The following is a 19664-nucleotide window of genomic DNA, read 5'->3' on the forward strand; positions in this document are numbered from 1 at the left end:
ACGGGGCGGGGCCTGAGCGGGGGGCGGGTCGGCTCTGCAGGCCCCGCCCCGCCTCGCGCGCCGGGAACAAAGACGCCCGCGCGCCCGTGGGGAGGACCCCCGCCCGCCGCGCCTGCGCCCCGCGACCCCCGGCCAGGCCCCGGGCCGGGACGCAGGATGCAATGGCGGCGTGGGGACGCGCGCCTCGTGCGGTCAAGCCCAGTTCCTCCATCCCGCAGAGCTTCCTCGCGCGGCCCGGGACACAGCTTGGTGGCCACGGCCGACCTCGTCACGCGCGGAGCCGCGCGCCGGCCCGGCAGTCAGTCGCACAGGCTGACGACCAGCCCACTGTCCCGTACAGGCCAGCCGCAGCCGTTTCCTCACCCCTACTCCCCAAACGCCGCCAGCTCAGCAACTGGAAAGAGAGGTGAGGGCGCTGAGCGCCCCCGGGGCCGGCCGGCCAAACCCAGTTACCTGGGCGGGCTGCCCGGCGGAGGGAGCCAGGCCGGGCCGCCTCACCCGGGAGGCAGCGGCGGGTCCTCTGCGCGCCCTCTCCGGGGAGGGGCGGGGGCGGGGTTGCCTTCGGATTGGCCGCTGGGTTCTGATGGACAGCAGGCTTGTCTCGCCCCCTCTCTCTGGCCGCGCTGGGCTGGCCCGCAGGCCGCAGACCCACGTTTGTCCTATCCCTGTGGCCAGTGTTCCCTTTGTGGGTTCCATCATTTGGAGAAGCACCCCCAGGACTGAGCATCCACTACAGGGCCTTCAGACCCGCCGTGCCCCGTGGCCCTCGCCCCAGGCCCTTGCATATGCCACTGCTCACTCCACCTCACCGTCTGTGTCCATGCGATAGGACGTGGTGAGGTCCTACTTCACGGCGCCCCTCCTGTAAATGCTCTTTTAAGCTTTGGTTTTCCTGGCCTGACTCCCCTTGTTTTCCTCTTTCTCTGGCCTCTGACTTTCGACTTCAGAAGCTTCTCTTCCTCTGGGCTGGGTCCAGGGCCAGTTCCCAAGGCGACCTGACATTTCCCTTGGATTCACCCCCGCCCCACCCCAGGCATCCACAGCACCAAGTGTCTATCTCCCCTGCATCCCGCTGCATCCCACTGCCTGCTCCGCGTCCCCGCTTGACGCAGGCATCTCACTCCCTGCTCAAACTTACTCCCAGTCTTAACTTTCTTAGAACATGGCACTTAAATGCTAAGGTGCTTGGGCCAAAGCCCCTGGAGTTATCTTTGATTCCTCTCTCTGCATCAACCCCACAGCAATTCACCAAGTTCAGTTCATTCTGCCCTTAAATATCTCCACCCACCCACAAGCCCAAGGCCCGTCTTTTCTCATCCAGACTTTACCCTCCTTGTTCTTGCTTTCTTTCATCTTTAAAAGGAAATTAAATCATGATTCCTTTCCTCCAACCTCAAACCCTCCCTGACTTTCCATTGCAGGTAAAATCCACACTCCCTACTTGGCCCCACAGGTCTGGTATGGCCCGGCCCCTTTCTCTCCCACTTCATCTCCTACCACCTCCCCTTCGCTCTCTGTTCTCCAGTCCCAAAGCCTTTTTGTGGTTACAGGTGGACCTCATTTTAGTGTGCTTGGTTTTATTGTGCTTCATAAGTGTTGTGCTTTTTACAAACCGAAGGCAACATTCTCCACCAGCAAAAAGATTACGACTCGCTTTATCACCATCCCAGCTTCATTATGGTGGTCTGGACCCAAACCCACAATATCTCTGAGATATGCCTGTATTTGAATAATTCACATTCTTTGTCTTCCTGAAGCCATTCTCTAGATTCGCCCATCACAGAGAACTGCACAAACTGAAGACACTTGCGGTCACAGTGTAGCCAATCAGACAGATATTGAGCCAGTCAGGACAACTTACCACATTTCACAGGTGAGGGGCCCAGTGGAGCACCCGGCAGATGCCAAAGAAAGATCCAGGTTTCCTGGAATTCATGAGTGTATAACTGTGTGCTCAGCAACCTACCCAGCAGGGTGCTGACTCCTGTCTGGAGCTGCCTCTGACTCTGCCTTGCTGTAGTGGTAACTTGCGTGTGTGTTTGTATGTTTTGATTCCCTCAAATGCAGCCCCTAAGAAACTGAGGTCCAGTCCCCAGTGTTAAGGAGGCTTCAGCCACCTGAGGGGAGGTGAAGTGGCTGAGATGGACTGCCATCTAGTGACAGGCCTTTAAAGTGGGAAGGAGAGAACTAAAGTTGACCTGTGCCTGACTCAGCGCTGCAGGGCTTATGCATCACACACCTAGTCCTCGTAATTACTCTCTCATCAGGGATTATTGTCCCCAGTTTACTGATGAGGAGACTGAGATTCAGGGAAGTTCTGTAACTTGTCCCAAGGCCACATAACTAACAAGTGGGGATTTGAACCCAAGCCTGTCTGGCTACAGAAGCCACCGGCCTAAGTAGGTCAGTGGGAATGGAGGCTAGCTGGGTAATTGGTATGGGTGAGGGGAGGCCTTGGGTGTGCCTGGCGCAGGGCACACGGAACTCACAGAACAGGAGTGCTCATAAAGTGTGGCTTGGGCTGGCTTGGGTTTAAAATGGTGCTGCCCCTATCTGCAGCCAGGAGGCATGAGCTGGGAAAATGAGAAACCCAGCGCAGGCCCTCCAGGAATTCACAGGCATTAAACAGATAAACACTAGTATGTAAGGTGAACTGTGATGAGAACTACAGAGAAAAAGAACAGAGGACTATGGGACAAGCATTATGGAGCCCTACTACTTCAGATCTAGTAGAAAGAAGTACCTCTCTAGGACTCCATGGAGGCCCAGAGGGTGTGAGTAGATGGCCAGGTGCGTTATTAGGGGTAGGTTGGAGGAAAATACTTTCCAGGCAGAGGTGACAGCCTGTACAAAGGCCCTGAGGCCAGAAGGAGCTTAGGGAATTTAGGAATAGAAAGAAGGCTAGAGTTTACTGAGTGTGGCGAGCATTCAGGGTGATGTAAGGGAGACCCCTGGTGGGGACCCTGCCGGCCTATCTGATCTTATCCATTTTTCTAGGAGGGCCCCTCCTAAGTGCTGCAGTCCTCCTTGAGTTTCATATGTCAACTTGGGCAGCCTGTTGGCTGCGATGCACTTTTAAAGTCATTTATTCCATTTTCTGAAGCTCCCCAATATGCAGCCCATGCCTCCTTGCTTTTGCTTGTGTTTTTGCCTCTGAGGCGGGGCCCCTAGGGGCTCCAGAAATGCCTGCCAACAGGAGCTCATATTTCCAGTCTGCTGCCAGGCCCTTCATCAGGAAAAAGGGCCCCATATCCTCCTGGGACTTCTGAGCCAGCATCCCAGGCCTCAGGGGCCTCCCTCCACCAAAGGAGGTTCAGGAAAATCAGGACGCGCAAAGGGTGTGGCCGGGATGGGCTTCCCCCAGCTCAGCATATATATATGGGTACGTGGGTGTCATTGGCAATGGGTGCAGCTGCACTGGATGGGAGGGAGCAGCCTAGCACCCACACAAGGCACATGCCTGTGACATCACCCAGGCTAGTCCTGCTTGGGCCTATTTCTGCCAATACTCAATGCTTCAACATGCCCTGGCCCACACCGATACCTGTGCCTAAAGTCTGGGGAGGTGTCTCAGCTCACATGACCTTCCGGCCCGGTGGGCCTGTGCTCACAGCTGTTCATCTACAAACACTTGGAATAGCACTTAACATATAGTAGGCCTAATATAACTGCTTTACCCACATTGGCTCATTTACTCCTCATTACAGCACTGAGGTAAGTAATCTTACTATCCCCATTCTATAGATGAAAAACTGAGGCACGGAGAGATTAAGGGACATGTTCATGGACACACAGCTAAGAGGTGGCAGAAATGGGATTCAAACCCAGAGAGCCTGGCTCAAATCAATGCTCTGTTCCTTCCTACAAAGGTAAGTATGAACATTTTATTGTGTATCCTTACCCCTTTCCACAATACCCATACCTGATATGTCTTCTATTTTTCAGTTATTTGGTTAAATGTTGTCACAAGTTGGGTTCCTTGGGAAGCAGACTCTAAAGAGGTTAGCGCGCAGAACGTTCATGAGGGGGTGCCCTTGGCTGGGGTCAGCACTGTGCAAGGAGGCGGCACGGGGAAAAGTCAGGCTGGGAGGCAGGCCAGTCCCCGGCGAGCCCCACCTCAGTCAGCAGTCGGACGTGGCCGGCCCTGGGGGGGGGCACAGCCCCAGCCAAATGGCTCTCTGCCACTGCAGTAGCCTTAGGGGGCTGGCAGCTCTCCTAGCAGCTGGAGCTACGAGTACTTCCTTGAAGGGGAACTGGGTGGCAGACATCACTGTGCCCACCACAAATGTATTCTTTTCCAGTCCTTTAAAGAAGTGTAGGGTACTGAAAACAAAGGACAAAAATGTTGTAGTACAGAAATGGGATTTGCAGTTATAAGAGGAGAAATACAATATGGTTGATATGAGTTAGCATAGCCGCTGTGACTAGAATTAGATGTGGCTGAGCTTCCTGGTAGCCAAAGCAAAAACTCTTATAATGATGATTTAGGGGAGAAAAATTTTCCTGGGGATAGACTATAAAAAAAGTTTCTCATATGGACACTTATTTGATTGAAATAGTGGAGAATGTTCTCCACGAATTAACAGCAAATGCTAACAGTTTATTTGTTCCTAGTAATAACCTTGAGTGTTTATATAACGTAAGGTGTGATACAAACGTATACCTCAGTGAAGCCCCTTCCGCAATTAAAGGTAAGCAGATTTATAGATTGGCAGTATCTAACTTGATCCATACATAAAACTTCATCCCTTTTCTTTAAGCTATTCTTTAATTTTGACTCAGTAGTTTCTTATGTTAGGCATCTAATCAGCCCTTCTCAAAGGTTTCTGAGCCAGCCAGCCTGCACCTCAGCATACAGCCGGTACTTAGCGAGACTTGACTGCGGTGCACCTGGAGCTCCACCCCACAACCTTCAGTCTAGGCTCCTTAACCGCTGGCCCCATTATCTACCCGTACCTCCAACTTAGTCGTTGGGCCTCACACTTTGGTGATGTCCTCCTGCTTTCCTCCTCACACCGGGGATGTACTCCCAGCCCCTGAAGAGCCTATCAGTCCGGCAGAAGAAGGCCTGGCCCAGCCACTGCCGGGGACTCTGCACTCTCTGCAGACTCTGCTTTCTCTTTGCTGAGGGGTCTGTATACCGGGCCCAGAGAGGTAGGTGGGAGAGCTGGGCTCCAGGCGCACCTTCTGTAGGAAGGTGGCAGGGATATGTCATTGCTTCATTAAAGGAAAGGAAGGTTGAGCCCTTCTCAGCCTCTGGCCCAGGCCGGGGCAGACCTAGTTTTTCACGTTCTCTCCCTTTATTCCAACAAATACACCTCCTCTGTTGCAGTAACACAGCAGAGAGGAATCAGACCAAGTTCCCACTCCACTAGTGGGTACAGAAATGCCAACAGAGGACCGATCGGTGTGATCAGGGCCCCTGGATCCCTGAGAAGGGACACAGACCTTACTTAGCCCTTCAGTGGCTATGGGGATGGAGCAAAGTGAGAAACGGTGTCCTGTGTGCTTGAAGATACGGCTGGTCCAGAAACAAGGTGACCGTTCAGTTTGTAGTGTTAATCCAGGCATCCTGTGGCTTTTTTTCAACTAAAATATAAACATTTTTAGAGATGCATGATTCAAATGTCCACATATAACAGTTTATTTAGTTACACGTACATATTCGAAATCACATATTATTTAAAACAATACATTAATTTATGAATATTGACTCTTCCCACTCTTACCTTTGCAGTAACATTCAAACTCTTTACATAAATCTTTCTTTGTAGAAATCACTGGAGTCACTTTTTGAGTCATTTAATACAATTCCTGAAAGCACACTCACTGCCTTCTAAGCTGTCTGAGAGCGCACACTATTGAAAAACCAACTTTATTGTGGAATAACTTACATATAATAGAAGGCACCCATTTTAAGGGTAAAGTTTGGTGAGTTTTGACGAATATAAACCATCCAATCAAGATGTAGAACATTTCCATCAGCCCCAAGAGTCTCCTGGTGCCCCTTGGCAGCCAGTCTCTCCACCCGCACCCGGCACTCACTAATCCACTGTCTGATACTGCAGACTAGTTTTGTCCACTCGAACTTCTTGTAAATGAAGTCATCAGTGTCTGCACCCTTGCGTCTAAGTTCGGCATGTTGTTGAGATTCAACCACGAGGCTGCAGGGAGAATACTTTTTGAATCACTCTTCGATGCTATCACTGGAAACTTTAACCTAAGCATGAATACCTTTTTATATAACATTAAAACAGGCTTCTTTTCCATCCTCCTGTAGCCGTATGTCAGTGTTCAGTGGGTCAGGCTACCCACAGACCCTTCCATAATGTTTTGACACAAATCTTAACTCTCTGATGTTATCTATAAATACTTCAGTGTTTTTCTAAGAGTCTTTAAAAATATATACAGAACTACAGTACTATTATCAAACCTAAAAAAACGAACACTATTTTGCTATTTAAAGTGATCATTTAGAGGCTTGTTTACATGTAATACTTAGGATTGTGAGAAGTAATTACTAAGCCTGTGGTCAGTTTCTTTTCCTCCTTGTTTATTGATTTTGTCAGGGGACTACTTACAAGCATCCAAAACTAGCTTGACTGAGGTCATTTCAGGGTAATGTGTTTTCTCCAAGAAGCGCTTTTTGGTTCAAAAAATTGAGAGAGCTTCCCATTATGTGAGGGATTTTGTACGAACCAAAATATAAGTAAACTCTTTTATCAGAAGAAAAAAAATAATTTAAGTTTTCTGTGGGGAACTACTTGTACTTGGTGTATATGGTGTTTAGGAGGTGATTTCAGAGTCACCGATTCACTGGACGTGGAAGTGAGAGAAAGGCATGAAGGTGACGGCCACCCGCAGTGCCGGCTGAGGGACTGAGCCGTGCAGCCCAGCCCATCGAGCTCGCTGCCGGAGAGTTGAGGTTGCGCAGCCCGTGGACACCCCTTGCAGAGACGAGTCTGGAGCTCAGGAAAGGGGTCCAGGCTGGAGACAGAGATATGGGAGTCATCACGTTCAGGGTGAAGGGAAGCAAGGGCCTGAGAGAGAGGGGGAGGAAAAGCAGAAGGTGGCGCTGTGGAAGCCAGAGAGAAGTGCTTTAAGAAGGGCATGGTCATGTATTGTATGACTCTGTATGCTCGAAGTCCTGTAGAGGGAATTTCTAGGAAGTAGATTTGTGAAGCTGGGGTGGGGAGGAGGGGCGTGAGGGATCTCACTGGGTGGGTGATGTTCAAGGCTGATTTATGGCACTGGCTACCCCACTCAGTAGTTACTAAATACCGCCGCACCTATTTCAATAGGTAGATTTTATGATCTGTAAAACATACTTCAATAGAACTGTTAAAAAAGAAGTGGTCAGCTGTCCAGTGCCACAAAGAACTTAAGTAGGATGCAGAGCCCATGCACTATTGGTTTGGTCCCTCATTCATGGGCGGACTCATCGGTCAGGACGGAGAGGGGGCAGCATGGGGCAGAAGCTAGTTGCCGTGGGTGGGGGAGTGACAGGGTTGTGTCCATGACTCATTCCAGGGGCTTGTTTGTGCAATGAAGAGGGAGGAGGTGGTGGCCAGAAAGGGCTGGGAGTTGTGGTTTCTTTTTTCATGTTTTAAATGTGTAAGAGGCCTCAGGTAGATTTGGCAGGGAGAACGGACAAGACCTGCTGACTGGATGTAAGGGGTGAGGAGGAAAGAGGAGCCATGGAAGCACCGAGCTGCCTGGTGTGGGTGGCACATGGAGGCCGTCTCCCTTTGCCCACAGTGGGACTCAGCATCACAGAAAGGCCTGACAAGGAGTAGTTGTCAGACCCTGCACATCTGGCCTTTCCTGGCCATGGCTGGGAGGAGGGGCCAAACCAGTGGGTGAGTAGGCAAGGGCGTGGTCTCTTGACTCCATGCTCAAGCATCCTTCAGGGCCCTTACCTCCCTGTCTAGCCCCTTCCCTCATGCCCAGTGACCAGGTCAGCTTCCTACTCTCTGGCTCCGTCTTCAAGGGCTGCCACCGCCATCCAGAATATGCCTTTTGCAGTTGTTCTTGACCCACATCTGGCTGCCTGTACCTGCCCTCAGAACACTAGCAGCGAGGTCCTTGCTGGACAAGGTAGGCACAAGTTCCTGTCCAATACAATCTTCTGCCTGCAAGACCTCCTGTCCCTGATTGCTAGCTGTGGACCAAGTCTGTGCCCTAGTTGTGGCAGGTTCTGCTCAAATCCCAAACCCGAGGTCCACTTGTCGTCAACCCCCTGCCAGCCATAAAGGTTATCATCAGTTGGGCAGTAGCTGGACCACTGAGTGCTGTTCCTCACACCCAGTGGTCTAGCCACACCACCATGGAAGTCAAGTCAGAAATACGTGGCTGCCTTTTCTTGCTCCAAAGCCATGATGGCTACATAACACCCTTTATTCCCTGGGGCGGATGCTACCTCCCTCACTGGCCAATAAAATGCAGGCTGCCAAAAAGGTCCCCCCAGGATTGTCTGCTGTGGTCCCAGTACCTGTCCAACTCCCAGCCCCAGGGAGTTCAGAGACCATCAAGGAGATGGCTCTGCTCCAGAACGTATACATACTGGCAAGCTAGAGGGCCTATGGCTAAGTGACCAGTTCTGGCCACTCTCGACTTCCTGCTCCACTTGACCCTGAGATCTCACTCCTCACCCTGAATGCCAGAACTTAGCTATAACCTAGGATGAGGAAAGGAACAATTTTTGTAGAGTCCATGGCCAGCCTGGGTACCAGAGCACCTGGAAGTGGTCACAGATCACTCTTTCAACCAACCAATCGATACAGGGTGGGATCGGCATTCTACCTGTGAAAGGGCTGCTGAGGCTCCAGGGTCCCAACCAACCTAGTGCCCTCAATTCCTGCCATCCTGACTGTTAAGCACAGCCACACAAGCAAACTGAGAGAAGCTTCCTACTGCTTCTGCCCAGCACATGTGGACAGTGGTCCTGAAACCTGCTTCCCAAGGTGGGACTCAAAAAATCCCGGAATTGATTTATAAAAAGTTGTGTATTTAGTTTTATGTTTGAACTTCACTCATCTCCAAAGCACTCACCATTTGATACAATACACCTATTGAGACATTTTTTCCACTGCTCAGAACACTTTTTGAACTCGAATCTGATGACATTTAGTGCTTCTGTCATTTTTTGTTTCACCTCTTACACATTGGTTTCCCTTAGAGGACTTTTTTTCATCCAGGGGAAAAAAATCGCTTAGGATGAGATCGAGTGAATGCCATTTTTGGTCAAAAACTGCTGAACGCTCAGCACTGTGTGATAAGGTGTGCTCGTAAATCACCCATCATGAAGTGAGCAAACTCGCGGTCTTCAAAGAAAATTCACTGAAGCCAAATGCAGCCTCACACCACCAGCTGGTACACTGGTACAGATGGGTTCCTAGAACACTCACCTAGCCGGGAAACCTGTACTACAAGGGACCCCACCCTCATATACTTACTCCATAAACATCACCCATACTAGGGTTCTATTGGGTTGGCCAGTTGTTTTTTTTTTTTTTTCGTAAAATGGCTATAGTAGCACTGAGATGTCTTGAACTTCATGTGAAAATTTTTGTTAGATTGTATTGTGACATCATCATGCATTTAAAAAAAAAACCCAAAAAAACCCAGCCCTGGCTAGTGTGGCTCAGTGGATTGAGCACTGGCCTGTGAACCAAAGGGTCGCCATTCTATTCCCACTCAGGGCACATGCCTGGATTGCAGGTCAGGTCCCCAGTAGGGGGTGTACAAGAGGTAATCACACATTTATGTTTCCCTCTTTCTCCCTCCCTTCTCCTGTCTAAAATAAAATATTAAAATACACATTAAAACTGAACTTTTGTTATTGAAGATGGAAAAAAATAGCAACATTTTTAGCATATGCTTTACTATTTCAAGAAGGGTAAAAATGCAACTGAAATGCAAAAAGATGTGTGCAGTGTATGGAGAAGGTGCTGTGACTGACTGAACGTGTCAAGAGTGGTTTGCAAAGTTTCGTGCTGAAGATTTCTTGCTGGACGATGCTTCACAGGCCAGTTGAAGTTGATCATGATCAAGACATTAATTGAAAACAATCAATTGAGTATGTCAGGAGACAGCCAACATACTCAAAATATCAAAATCAATGAACTTACTGGTAAAAATTAAAAACGTTTATTTTACTGAAAAAACTAAACAGACTCTCTGGCTAACCCAATGTAGTTCCTACACCCCATCTGTTCTTGTAGATTTTCTGCACCTTCCCTCACTTCCTGGGCCTGCCTTTATCTGAGGGTGTGGACTCTGGCTCCCAAGCCTGTGGCAGGACCCATGGGCAGGGAGCTAAGCAGCCAGACACAGCCCACAAGAAGTCCAGGCCCTAGGGCCCCACTGCGGTCTGGGGCCCGGGGTAACAAAGAGGCAGACACTAAGTTTCCGTTAGGTTGTAGGAATTTATTTTAAATAACCTACAATTGATTAAAAGGGAGTTCATGATAAAAATAGAAGATACTTGAGGAAAGATGTGGGAAATGGACTCTGCACACACACACTAAACTAACAATGCCTCTAAAACTAATGATTATAGCAAAAAATGTTTTCACATTAAAATTCTCCTTTTTATGTTTTTCCCCATTTTTTACACAATTACAAAAGAAAAAATAATAGCCCTAAATCTTGATTATTTCTTTTTTGGACCAAATACTCATTTTCCTCTAGATTTATTGACCTGTGGAACTTTTTTACACAGTAAAATCTTTCAAGTGAAAGACTAGGGTTTAAAATGAAAAAAGATGGATATCTGGAAGAGTACAGAAAATGCTCAGAACAAAGAATGATGGGAAAATGGTTTCAGTCACTGATTATTTCATTATCCTTAGACTCACTCACCCCTCTTCCCCCCCATCCCCAATCTACACGATCTTTAAGATCAAGAAAAATGTTTAAATATTTTAAAATAATTAAAAAGAAATAAAAATTCACATTTAAAAAGGAACACTCAAGTCAGGAAATATTTTCCCATCATGCTTTTCTGTGAACAGGTGTCTGAACCAAAACACTGCGGATGTCACAACTGCTTCAAGTTTAATGAAAATTGATTCCCATGACAATAGATATTGATGACTCTTAACAGGTGCGCTGGGTTTTTGTTCTACTTAGTTTTAAATTCCTGAAATGGGGGATAGGGGAGGGAGTTTAGGAATTCATTTCTATTAAAATATAGAAGTTATTGCAAAACCCTAACTGTAAAAACGCACCAATATAATCGGACTTCGCATACAGTAGCTAAGAGAATCCAAATGCTTCAGTGAAACAGTGAATTTGCCTGGCAGAACTCTGACAAATTCCCATCCACTTGCCCTCTTGAAAATAAAAACAAAATTCAAAACAAATCATACAGCTAGAATTTTGATATCTGAAATATTTTTAAATAAGTTGTCCATAGGACAACTGGCTCAGCTCTCCCTTATAATATCTTCAGGTTTATCTTTTCTCAAAGATGTTGGTTTGTTAAGACTTGCCGCCTCTCTCCCTCAGGTGTGAGGGCAAGCGAGGCTCACAGTTTATCCATCTTCCCCAAACCACACTGTTCCTTTTCATAGAAAGCTGCTCCTTGAGACTGGCTAGAACTCATAGTCCTCATCAGCCATGTCGATGGCCCAGGCAAACTTCTCCCGCTGGGTTTTGTTGTAAATTTTCTCAATTGGGACCCCCCACTTCTTGCACCTGCAACAAGCGAGAAAAAGATGGATTAGTGTCTCCGGGAACAATGGCCCATACCTGGGCCAGGGGCTTGGATGCCTTCTCCTTCACATCCATCTGGTGAGAATGAGAATGCAGGTGCCCAACTCATTTAACCTTGACAACGACCTCTGCAGTAGGCACTGCTATAAACCTACAAATGAAAAGATGAAGGCAGAATGGTGGTTTTCTCATGCAGGGTGAGCACAGAGCTGCGAACTAAACCCAAGCAGTCTGGCTCCAGAGTCTGCAGTGCCTTTCAAGCTAACCAATCCCCTAGCACCGAACAGGGCACAAGAAGGGTGTGGAAACCTTGGTCCAGAGCAGCAGGTGCCACGGGGGGAATCTTCCACTTAGGTCTAGAACTTAGCAACTCAAGGTAACTAATAAGCATCTTCAAAAACCTACTTGTTTTAAGATTTTTTTTTTTTTAAATGACAGTGTGGATGTGTGGCGGGAGACAGCAGGAGTGAGCAAACAATAGAAAACGTATCTGCCTTTGTTCTCATTTTTATTTTTTCCCCCTTGTTCCTACCTTTCTTTCTTCACTTGTAAAAAAAAACTTACTAAAGCATTTTGTTAGCACTTCCTGGTGTGGCTCAGTGGATTGAGTGCCGGCCCAGTGAACCAAATGGTCGCCGGTTTGATTCCTGGTCAGGGCATATGCTTGGGTTGCGGGCCATGTACCCAGGAGAGGCAACCACACACTGACATTTCTCTCCCTCCCTACCTCACTTCCCCTCTCTCTAAAAATAAGTAAGTAAAATCTTTAAAAAATTTTTTTTGTTGTTAAAGTGAAGGGCTCTTTTATATTCTTCCTTCAATACAGGCAGAGTTTCCATTCCTAAAGTTCCATAAGGGATGGGGACTGTACCTGCCTTTTTAGGCCGGTACTCAATCCACTGAGCCACATCAGCCAGGGCAAGTACCTGCCTTTTTAAAACAGACATAAACACACTCTCAGGTAGTAGAACAGCATGGACTGTTGAGGACCATCCAGAAGGTTCCAACGCCTTTGAAGCATGCACACCCAAACCCTGGCAGGTTTGTCTCCCAGAGGACCAAAGTGCGCGGTGCAGTCACGACCCCGCCCCCCCTCCAGCCAGCAGCAAAGGGCTCAACGCTTACCAAGCCACTGAGATCCGCGGGTCCAGATAGTTGAGTTTGGAGGTTCCCAAAGCAATTTGTTTATTCTCCTCTCTGTCTGTGGCCTGAACTTCAAGCTTCATCAACTGTTCCTCCAGTCTCTGCACAGCCTTCTTCTTTGACTCTACCACCCTGGGAGAATGGATGTCATCAAGGACCAGGCCTGGCCTCTAGACAAGAACACTGCCGCACCACCCAGCCACTGAGGGGCCAGTCAAAGCAGAAAGCCCCAAGACACAGACCTCCAAAAGCCATCACTGAGGAACCCTAGAAGAGTGGGGCCCTGGGGCACCTGGCTCGTACTGCACACGCTTTTCTCTCAGCCACCCCCAGCTTCGCACACCACCAGCACATACTTCCTGGTCTTGGCATCCTTCATGACCTTGGCATCGGCTTTAGCACTTTTCAGGTCTCTCCGAGCATCTGCTAGCTGTTCCTTCTTGGCATCAATCTGGGTGGGGAAGAACATCAGTTTTAGGAATTACAAAAGCCCCCAAAAGGAAAAGAACAGCCACATTAGAGAAGATGAAGCCTGGATGTTGTCTCCACCAGGCAGGCAGGCCATTTCTCTTCGAGGTCTGACAGGTAGCCTCGTGAGAGCACAGAGGAGGTGCACAGGGACCGCTCAATGCAACTGTTATTGGCTGATTACATTCTTTAGTGACCCATCAAGAAGTAAGGCAGATGCTCAGGGAAAAGGACCCGCTGGGACTGGGAAGGTGGGTGCTAATCCTTCAGAGATCAGTCTGGCTTTAGACACCTCAGAGGGCTACAGATGACAGCTGTTTACCAAATGGAACTGAGGCCAGGCTGTAGCCTTCATTCCGAGAACACCGCAGAGAGACACTACGCAGCTGAGACAGGGTCCTTACATCTGCTGAGTTCCACTCCTCAGATTCTGCCAGCACTCTGGGAAGGAGCTGCCAGCTTCTCAAGAAAAAGGATGCTTGAGGAGAATATCAAAGGGACTAAAAACATGGCAATTACAGGTCAGCTAGTCTGTTCCAAGCTGGTACATGGCATGGCCTGCCTTTGGCATTATTTTCAAAAGGAGAAGGAGCTGAGATGGGAAGAAAATTAGTTTTTCCTCAAAAACAGAAATTTGGAGCTCATGGAACTGCAGCCTTTCTTGCTTGAGAGAGCCCTGGAAGCACCCCTTGAGAACCCGTGGCTCCGCAGAGTTCCTGCTGGAGGCTGGCAGCAGGCAGCACCGTGGAACTAGAGCCCACCCCTGGGGGCTGGTGCTGCCGAGAGCAGGGGCACCCCTGACCTGCTCACTTTGCTAACCTGTGAGGTCGAGGGAACCTCTGTAGAGCGAGCACACACAAGCCCAACTCACACACACTGGGCTGCCGCTCTCAGCCTAGAAACGTCTGTTAGAGATACACACACAGCCCCAGATTGGAAACAGAGAGGTTACTACTGTGAGACAATCATTAAGTGCATTTTACTATGAATGGCTTACTCCCAACATTTATGTTGTCCAAAGGCAAGCTGAAGGAACTGATTCCACACACAACAGCATCACAGACACCACTAGCCAGATTCTTCTTCAGCTAGAAATGCAACACACCACAATCTTTTAACCATTTCTGCAAACGCTAAATTAGCAGGCTGTGTCAATGCTCCCAAAGCGTCAAAGGCTCCATTGAGTCACTTGGCAGACAGAGGCGTGTGTGTGCTCGGTGGGCACTCAGGAGAGCGTTCCTGGGCTCAGAGGGCTCGCCTGGCAGGCAGCCTGGGCTGCCCAGACAGTGGTTCCAGAGTGAGGTCAACAAAGACCTCCTCATGCTCCGGGGGGGAATCTCCTGAATCAGGTAAACACCCCCTGAATATTCATGCTTTTATTTCGGGCTCAGAACTTGAGGAGTGTAAATGGTACTGGGTGAGCGGTCTGTAGGGTTCTGTGCCTGCCAACCACAGGGACCTGAGAGCTCTATGGACACACACTCGTGTGCTGTGGCCGTGGGCACCCCGTCAGGAAAGCCAGACGGCACTGCAGCTGTGTGTGTCTCTGACCCAGATGTACTCCTGGGTATTTATCTTGAAGATGTTTCAACAGAATGACATGGCAGCACGTGCCTGAAAACGTGCATGTGGTCTCACTCCACGGCAGCTGTTAGACTCCAGCTGTCCCAGTACACAGGACGAGAAAGAAATCACATCTGTAATTTCATCAACCTCTAGTTGAAATTCATCATTTCTCCTTCAATTATGTGGGTGACAAACTATAGTAACACCAGTATTAACTGTATTATCAGCAACAGAGAGTACGGTTATTTTCATAATTATTGCAGAAATATTGAAGTATCATTTATATTCACTATCTTGAAGTTTACAGAGATTATTAGAACAACCTTAAGACCTCAGTAAGTTAACAAGGAAGCATACCTATCACCATTTCTGACTTTAAAATATGTTTGGCAAGAATATTTGAGATCATTGGTTTCCTCTGTAACCCTGTGTGTCTGGTCTGCAATGAGTATCTGCAGATTCTCATTGTGGGTTACTACTGGGTTGGCCATAAAGTTCATTTAGTTATTTTCCTTACCATGGCTCTAGCAGTGAACTTCATTCAAAACAATTTTGTTAGGTTGTATTGTGACAGCTGTCATATCAACATGCATTTTTAAAAAAACCACATCAAAACTGGTGAATTTTTTTGCAGCCATTTAAAAATTGAAGATGGAAGAAAATACACAACATTTTTGGTATGTTATGCTTTATTATTTTAAGGTAAAAGTGTGAAACAGAAAAAAAAGATTTGTGCAGTGTATGGAAAGGTGCTGGGACTGACTGAATGTGTCAAAAGTGGTTTGCAAAGTTTCATGGTACTACTGATTTTGACCAAATAATTCTTTGCTTTGAGGCTGTCTTATGCATTGGAAGATGTTTAGCAGCACCCCAGGCCTCTACCTATACCTGAAGCCAGTAATGGGAGATAGCCGAATGCTCAAACTACACAAACCAATGAAATTATTGGTGAAAATGGAAAATGTATCTTTTACTTTATGGAAAAAACACCATGGACTTTTGGCCAACCCAATATGAGAGAATGGATTGGTTCTGTTAGCCATTGCTCACACAAAAATGTTCCCCATCCACTGTTAAGTGTCTTGTGGCTTAAAAGCTCATTACCAGGCAGAGCTGGAGGGAGGAAATGAGGAACATCTATTTGTACGTCAGTTTCTCCCTAGTATTCAAATGGTGTTTGATGAACAGCTGTATAAAATAGGATTCATGTGGAATGTGTGCAAATAAAAACAACTGTGCTAGAACTGGGGGGAAATTATCAGTTCATCATCTTCTCAATTTGAAACAATCTAATTTGGAAACAGTTTCACTTCGGGGTGTGGCAGGATCTGTGAAGACTCTCTTCATATCCACTATCCTCTCGTATAGTAAGGACACCTATCAGCAGTATTTCAAAGAGGATATATCAAACTTAGCTTTTCAAAAGGGCCAGCAAAGACCTGTCAGCAGAGTGAACACCTGAACAATGGGCACCTGATATTCAGTATCTCGATCAGGGGAACTACTACCATAGTTCCACTTGTTTAGCTTTAGTGTGGCCTTTTCTTCCAGAACAGACTCAGAACTGGCCTTCTGATATCCCTGCTTGGAAGGCTGGATTTTAAGTGCCTCTCGTTTTCAGGTGATCAGCCCGCAGCAGACACCATTCTCTTCATTTTGCCACCCTACCATCCAGATCCAAGATACCTTAGTTTGCAAGTTCATCATGGACTTCTCAAAAGTTTTTGGTGGCGCCCTCTGATGGTTACAAAGAATTGCGACAGCTCGGTTGGCACGGTTGTAAGACAGGATCTTCGCTGGGATGTTCTCATCCGCTGCACAGAAAAAACGTGACAGCAGACAAGAGTCAGTCTGCTTCCTCAGTGCTGCACCCTCACGATGTTACCGCCCCTCGTGTCCTTGGATGAGCAATTCAAGTTTCCCCAGGCCACAAGGTCAAGTCTGAGCCACACACTCAGCTGCCCGCTGCAGTGCCGGCCTCTGCAACCTCCCCACCAAATGTAACCTGAAGAATACAGGGAATTGGGACAGACAAGGCCTGCAGCAGAGGATAAGACAAAGGGACCATGAGCTTTACATTTTAAAATCCCAAGGTAATGTAAAAAATAAAGAAGTATTATTCAAGCAATATCCTTATGTCATTCTTTATCCTACGCTAAAATACTGACCCTCCATATGCCCATCTTTGGCTTTTCTGGCTCATATTCTAAAGCCATTTGACCTATTTATAGAGGACAGTGGAAATCAAGCAGTAACAGGGCTCCAGGGAAAAAAGCGTGCAGCTCTGGGTGATACCGTCTGCAGCTGTTGTTGAGAATGCTACCTACTCTTATGGGGGAGAATGACAGAAATCTCCAGGAAAGGGTTTGCTCTGGTGTTTTTTTAGTAACCACGACCACCTTACTCTCTCCAACTTAACAGGACATTACAGCACTAGGTCTTCTCTCTGAGCTTTTAAACAACGCACAAACTAAACAGAAAATGCACAGGCATTTTCAAGGCAGAAAGCAAGCCCCTGCCAGCACTCCAGAAGTTGAATCTAGAAGCTGGGATGAGAACGGGGAAATAGTACTGATTTTACATTTATACAAACTAAGCCTTCCCTATCAGAGGAATGCAGGGGAAAAGTGGAACAGATCTAGGACTCAGCTAGAACAAGGACAGTGGACTGTAACTGTAGGGTGTGGGCCCTGTGTGGGCACGTGGTACTTACGGGCTGTGAGTTCTTTGAGCTGCTGCTGTAGCGTGATGGAGGCGTTGTACGTACGGAACACCTTGGCTGTCAAGCCCTCCATGAGGTCCTGGAGATGCTTATTTAAAATAGCAGTCTGGACGAGATAGAGCAACAAAGAGGATGTCGGGATTCAGGTAGAAGCCATGTACCCCAGCCCTTCCGGCAAGCTCTAGGCCCCCGATGCCCATGCAATCACCACTTGCCACATTTCCTGCTCTGCCAGTGGGAGACTGAGAAAGGGGGCAAGAGAATTCCAAAACATAGGGTTTCGTGACACCTCCCTAGGAAGCACTTCAATCTCAAGCAGGCTGATAAAGCACACTGGTCCTTCCCTGTTAACATCATCCCTGATCAGGTATCAAGGACAGGTCTTGGGTCTCCAGCAGAGATGGCTGGCATCCAGCCAAGGCAAGGGAAGGCTCCGCAGGAGTCAGGCGAGGATAAAGGCAGGGTTTGCCTGCATCTCAGGGCTTTGGCCCCGGATTCACCGTGTGCAGGGGGAAGAAGAGCATACAGGATGCCACAGGACGAGCTGAAGGGAGAGCCCAAGCCACGCCCAGGCAAACCCCTCCTCAACCCAGTGCGCTTGGTCCACTCACATTGAGTCTATCAAAAAGGTCATCCTCAGGCTGTTTGTTCTCCATAAATAATTGTAAGTTCTTAAAAACCTAAAAGAGATAAGCAGCGCCTAGTTATTATTATTTTTAAAACCTATACTTTGGAAACAATTGCAACTTTAAAAAAAAACCCAAAGCATAAGGAACACTCATGTCCTTCACCCAAATGCACCCACCATTAACGTTAAGACCTGATTTACCCGTCTGCAGTGGGCCTGTCTGCTCGCTCTCCTCTCTACATATGCGTGTACGTATTAGTTCCTTGTTCTGAACCACCAGTGGTACTTACATAGGGTGTATGTGTTCCCAACACCCACAGTACTCATCAGCTTCATAAATTTACACTGACACCTACGTTTATCTCATCTACTGTCCACATTCCAATTTTGTCGGTCGACCTAATTATGTCTGTGCCCCAGGCCAGTGTGGAATCCAGTCTAAGCTCAGGCACTGCATTTAACTGTCAGGTCCCTTTAGCTCTGTTTCATCTGAAGTATGTCCACAGCCAGCCAAGCCTAAGAACTCATTAAACATCAGACTAAGGGGCTGGATTTCTGGGGTGCAGTACTCTGCAGATCTCTGGTTGAGGCCAATATTTGGGGGGAACCATCAAGCTGCAATACCCTCTTCAGCGCCAAGCTCAGAGGTCTAGGGGCCAAAGGGCTACCTTTTCATTCAGTCAGGAGCTGGGGAGAAGTTGAGCAAAGCTACAGGTGACAGATGTGCAGTGTGACCAGGAGTACAGAAATGCAATTAAATCATCACAACAACGTGGTAGATTAACTCTTATGCTGTTTTTCGTGAGGGCACACCTCCACAGCATCCTCTGTCGGATGCCGCTGTGTGAGATGGCCCTCATCCTCAGGAGGTAGCACCAGGGTTGGAGGTGAGGGCAGGAACTAAAAGGAGGTACACGGGACACCAAAGAACACCTCTCCTGTCTCTTTCAAGTCATTTTTTCTAGTGCCCAGCAATGCACAGAGCACACAAAAAGCACTCAACCAACGCCTGCTAAATGAATGAACGGGTGGATGGATGAAAAAAAGAGGCCACCTGAACTTACTCGCTTCTCAACAGGGACTTTGTTATAGTATCTGATCGAGTCCTTCCCAAGGAAGTCAAACTCCACCACGTACTCCTGGCCATCCAACTCTGGGTGCAAGTTGATGTGCTCCACGCGAAGCGAGCAGCAGCCCACAGTGTCTGCGGTTTCTCCTTCCTCCTTCTCATTGCCTGCTCTCAGAGCAAGCTGTCCAGGGAGGAGAGAGAAAGAAGGGAAAAAAGGTAAGCATAAATGAAGAAACTTGAATCTCATAGGATCACTAGGAAATCCAAATCGGAAGCCCCCCAATTCTCCCTGGGAACTAAGGCCTGGGAATTTTGAATTCTGCATTGTTGCTTCTTCCTCTATGAAATGA

At 47.9% G+C, this 19664-nt stretch overlaps 2 protein-coding genes and 1 long non-coding RNA gene across 5 annotated transcripts in view; 1 reads left to right on the forward strand and 2 right to left on the reverse strand.

Annotated features, from left to right (window-relative positions):
- The window catches only part of PLCG1 (phospholipase C gamma 1), a 35320-nt gene extending 34790 nt beyond the window's left edge, over nucleotides 1-530 (reverse strand). For 2 of the 3 annotated variants that reach the window (XM_024559401.3, XM_024559403.3), the window contains exon 1: nucleotides 364-501. The gene's annotated coding sequence lies outside the window, so the exon portion shown is untranslated. Of the gene's footprint in view, nucleotides 1-363 lie in introns of all 3 variants that reach the window. The other variant, XM_053927050.1, reaches the window with a different exon arrangement.
- LOC123479608 (uncharacterized) lies at nucleotides 10-16653 on the forward strand. Its single transcript, XR_006655269.3, has 4 exons — nucleotides 10-406; nucleotides 1758-1873; nucleotides 3745-3869; nucleotides 16517-16653. It is a non-coding gene; the product is annotated as an uncharacterized lncRNA (long non-coding RNA).
- Nucleotides 10408-19664, reverse strand: part of TOP1 (DNA topoisomerase I) — a 75538-nt gene continuing 66281 nt past the window's right edge. Inside the window, exons 15-21 of the mRNA XM_024559818.3 lie at nucleotides 19310-19495; nucleotides 18229-18297; nucleotides 17609-17723; nucleotides 16582-16709; nucleotides 13218-13312; nucleotides 12844-12993; nucleotides 10408-11700 (exon numbers count right to left, since the gene is read on the reverse strand). Of these exons, the coding sequence (XP_024415586.1) occupies nucleotides 11598-11700; nucleotides 12844-12993; nucleotides 13218-13312; nucleotides 16582-16709; nucleotides 17609-17723; nucleotides 18229-18297; nucleotides 19310-19495 (846 nt within the window). The 3' untranslated portion in view covers nucleotides 10408-11597. The remainder of the gene's footprint in view (nucleotides 11701-12843; nucleotides 12994-13217; nucleotides 13313-16581; nucleotides 16710-17608; nucleotides 17724-18228; nucleotides 18298-19309; nucleotides 19496-19664) is intronic.

The sequence above is a fragment of the Desmodus rotundus genome, chromosome 6 (assembly GCF_022682495.2).
Source record: "Desmodus rotundus isolate HL8 chromosome 6, HLdesRot8A.1, whole genome shotgun sequence".
Classification (NCBI taxonomy): domain Eukaryota; kingdom Metazoa; phylum Chordata; class Mammalia; order Chiroptera; family Phyllostomidae; genus Desmodus; species Desmodus rotundus.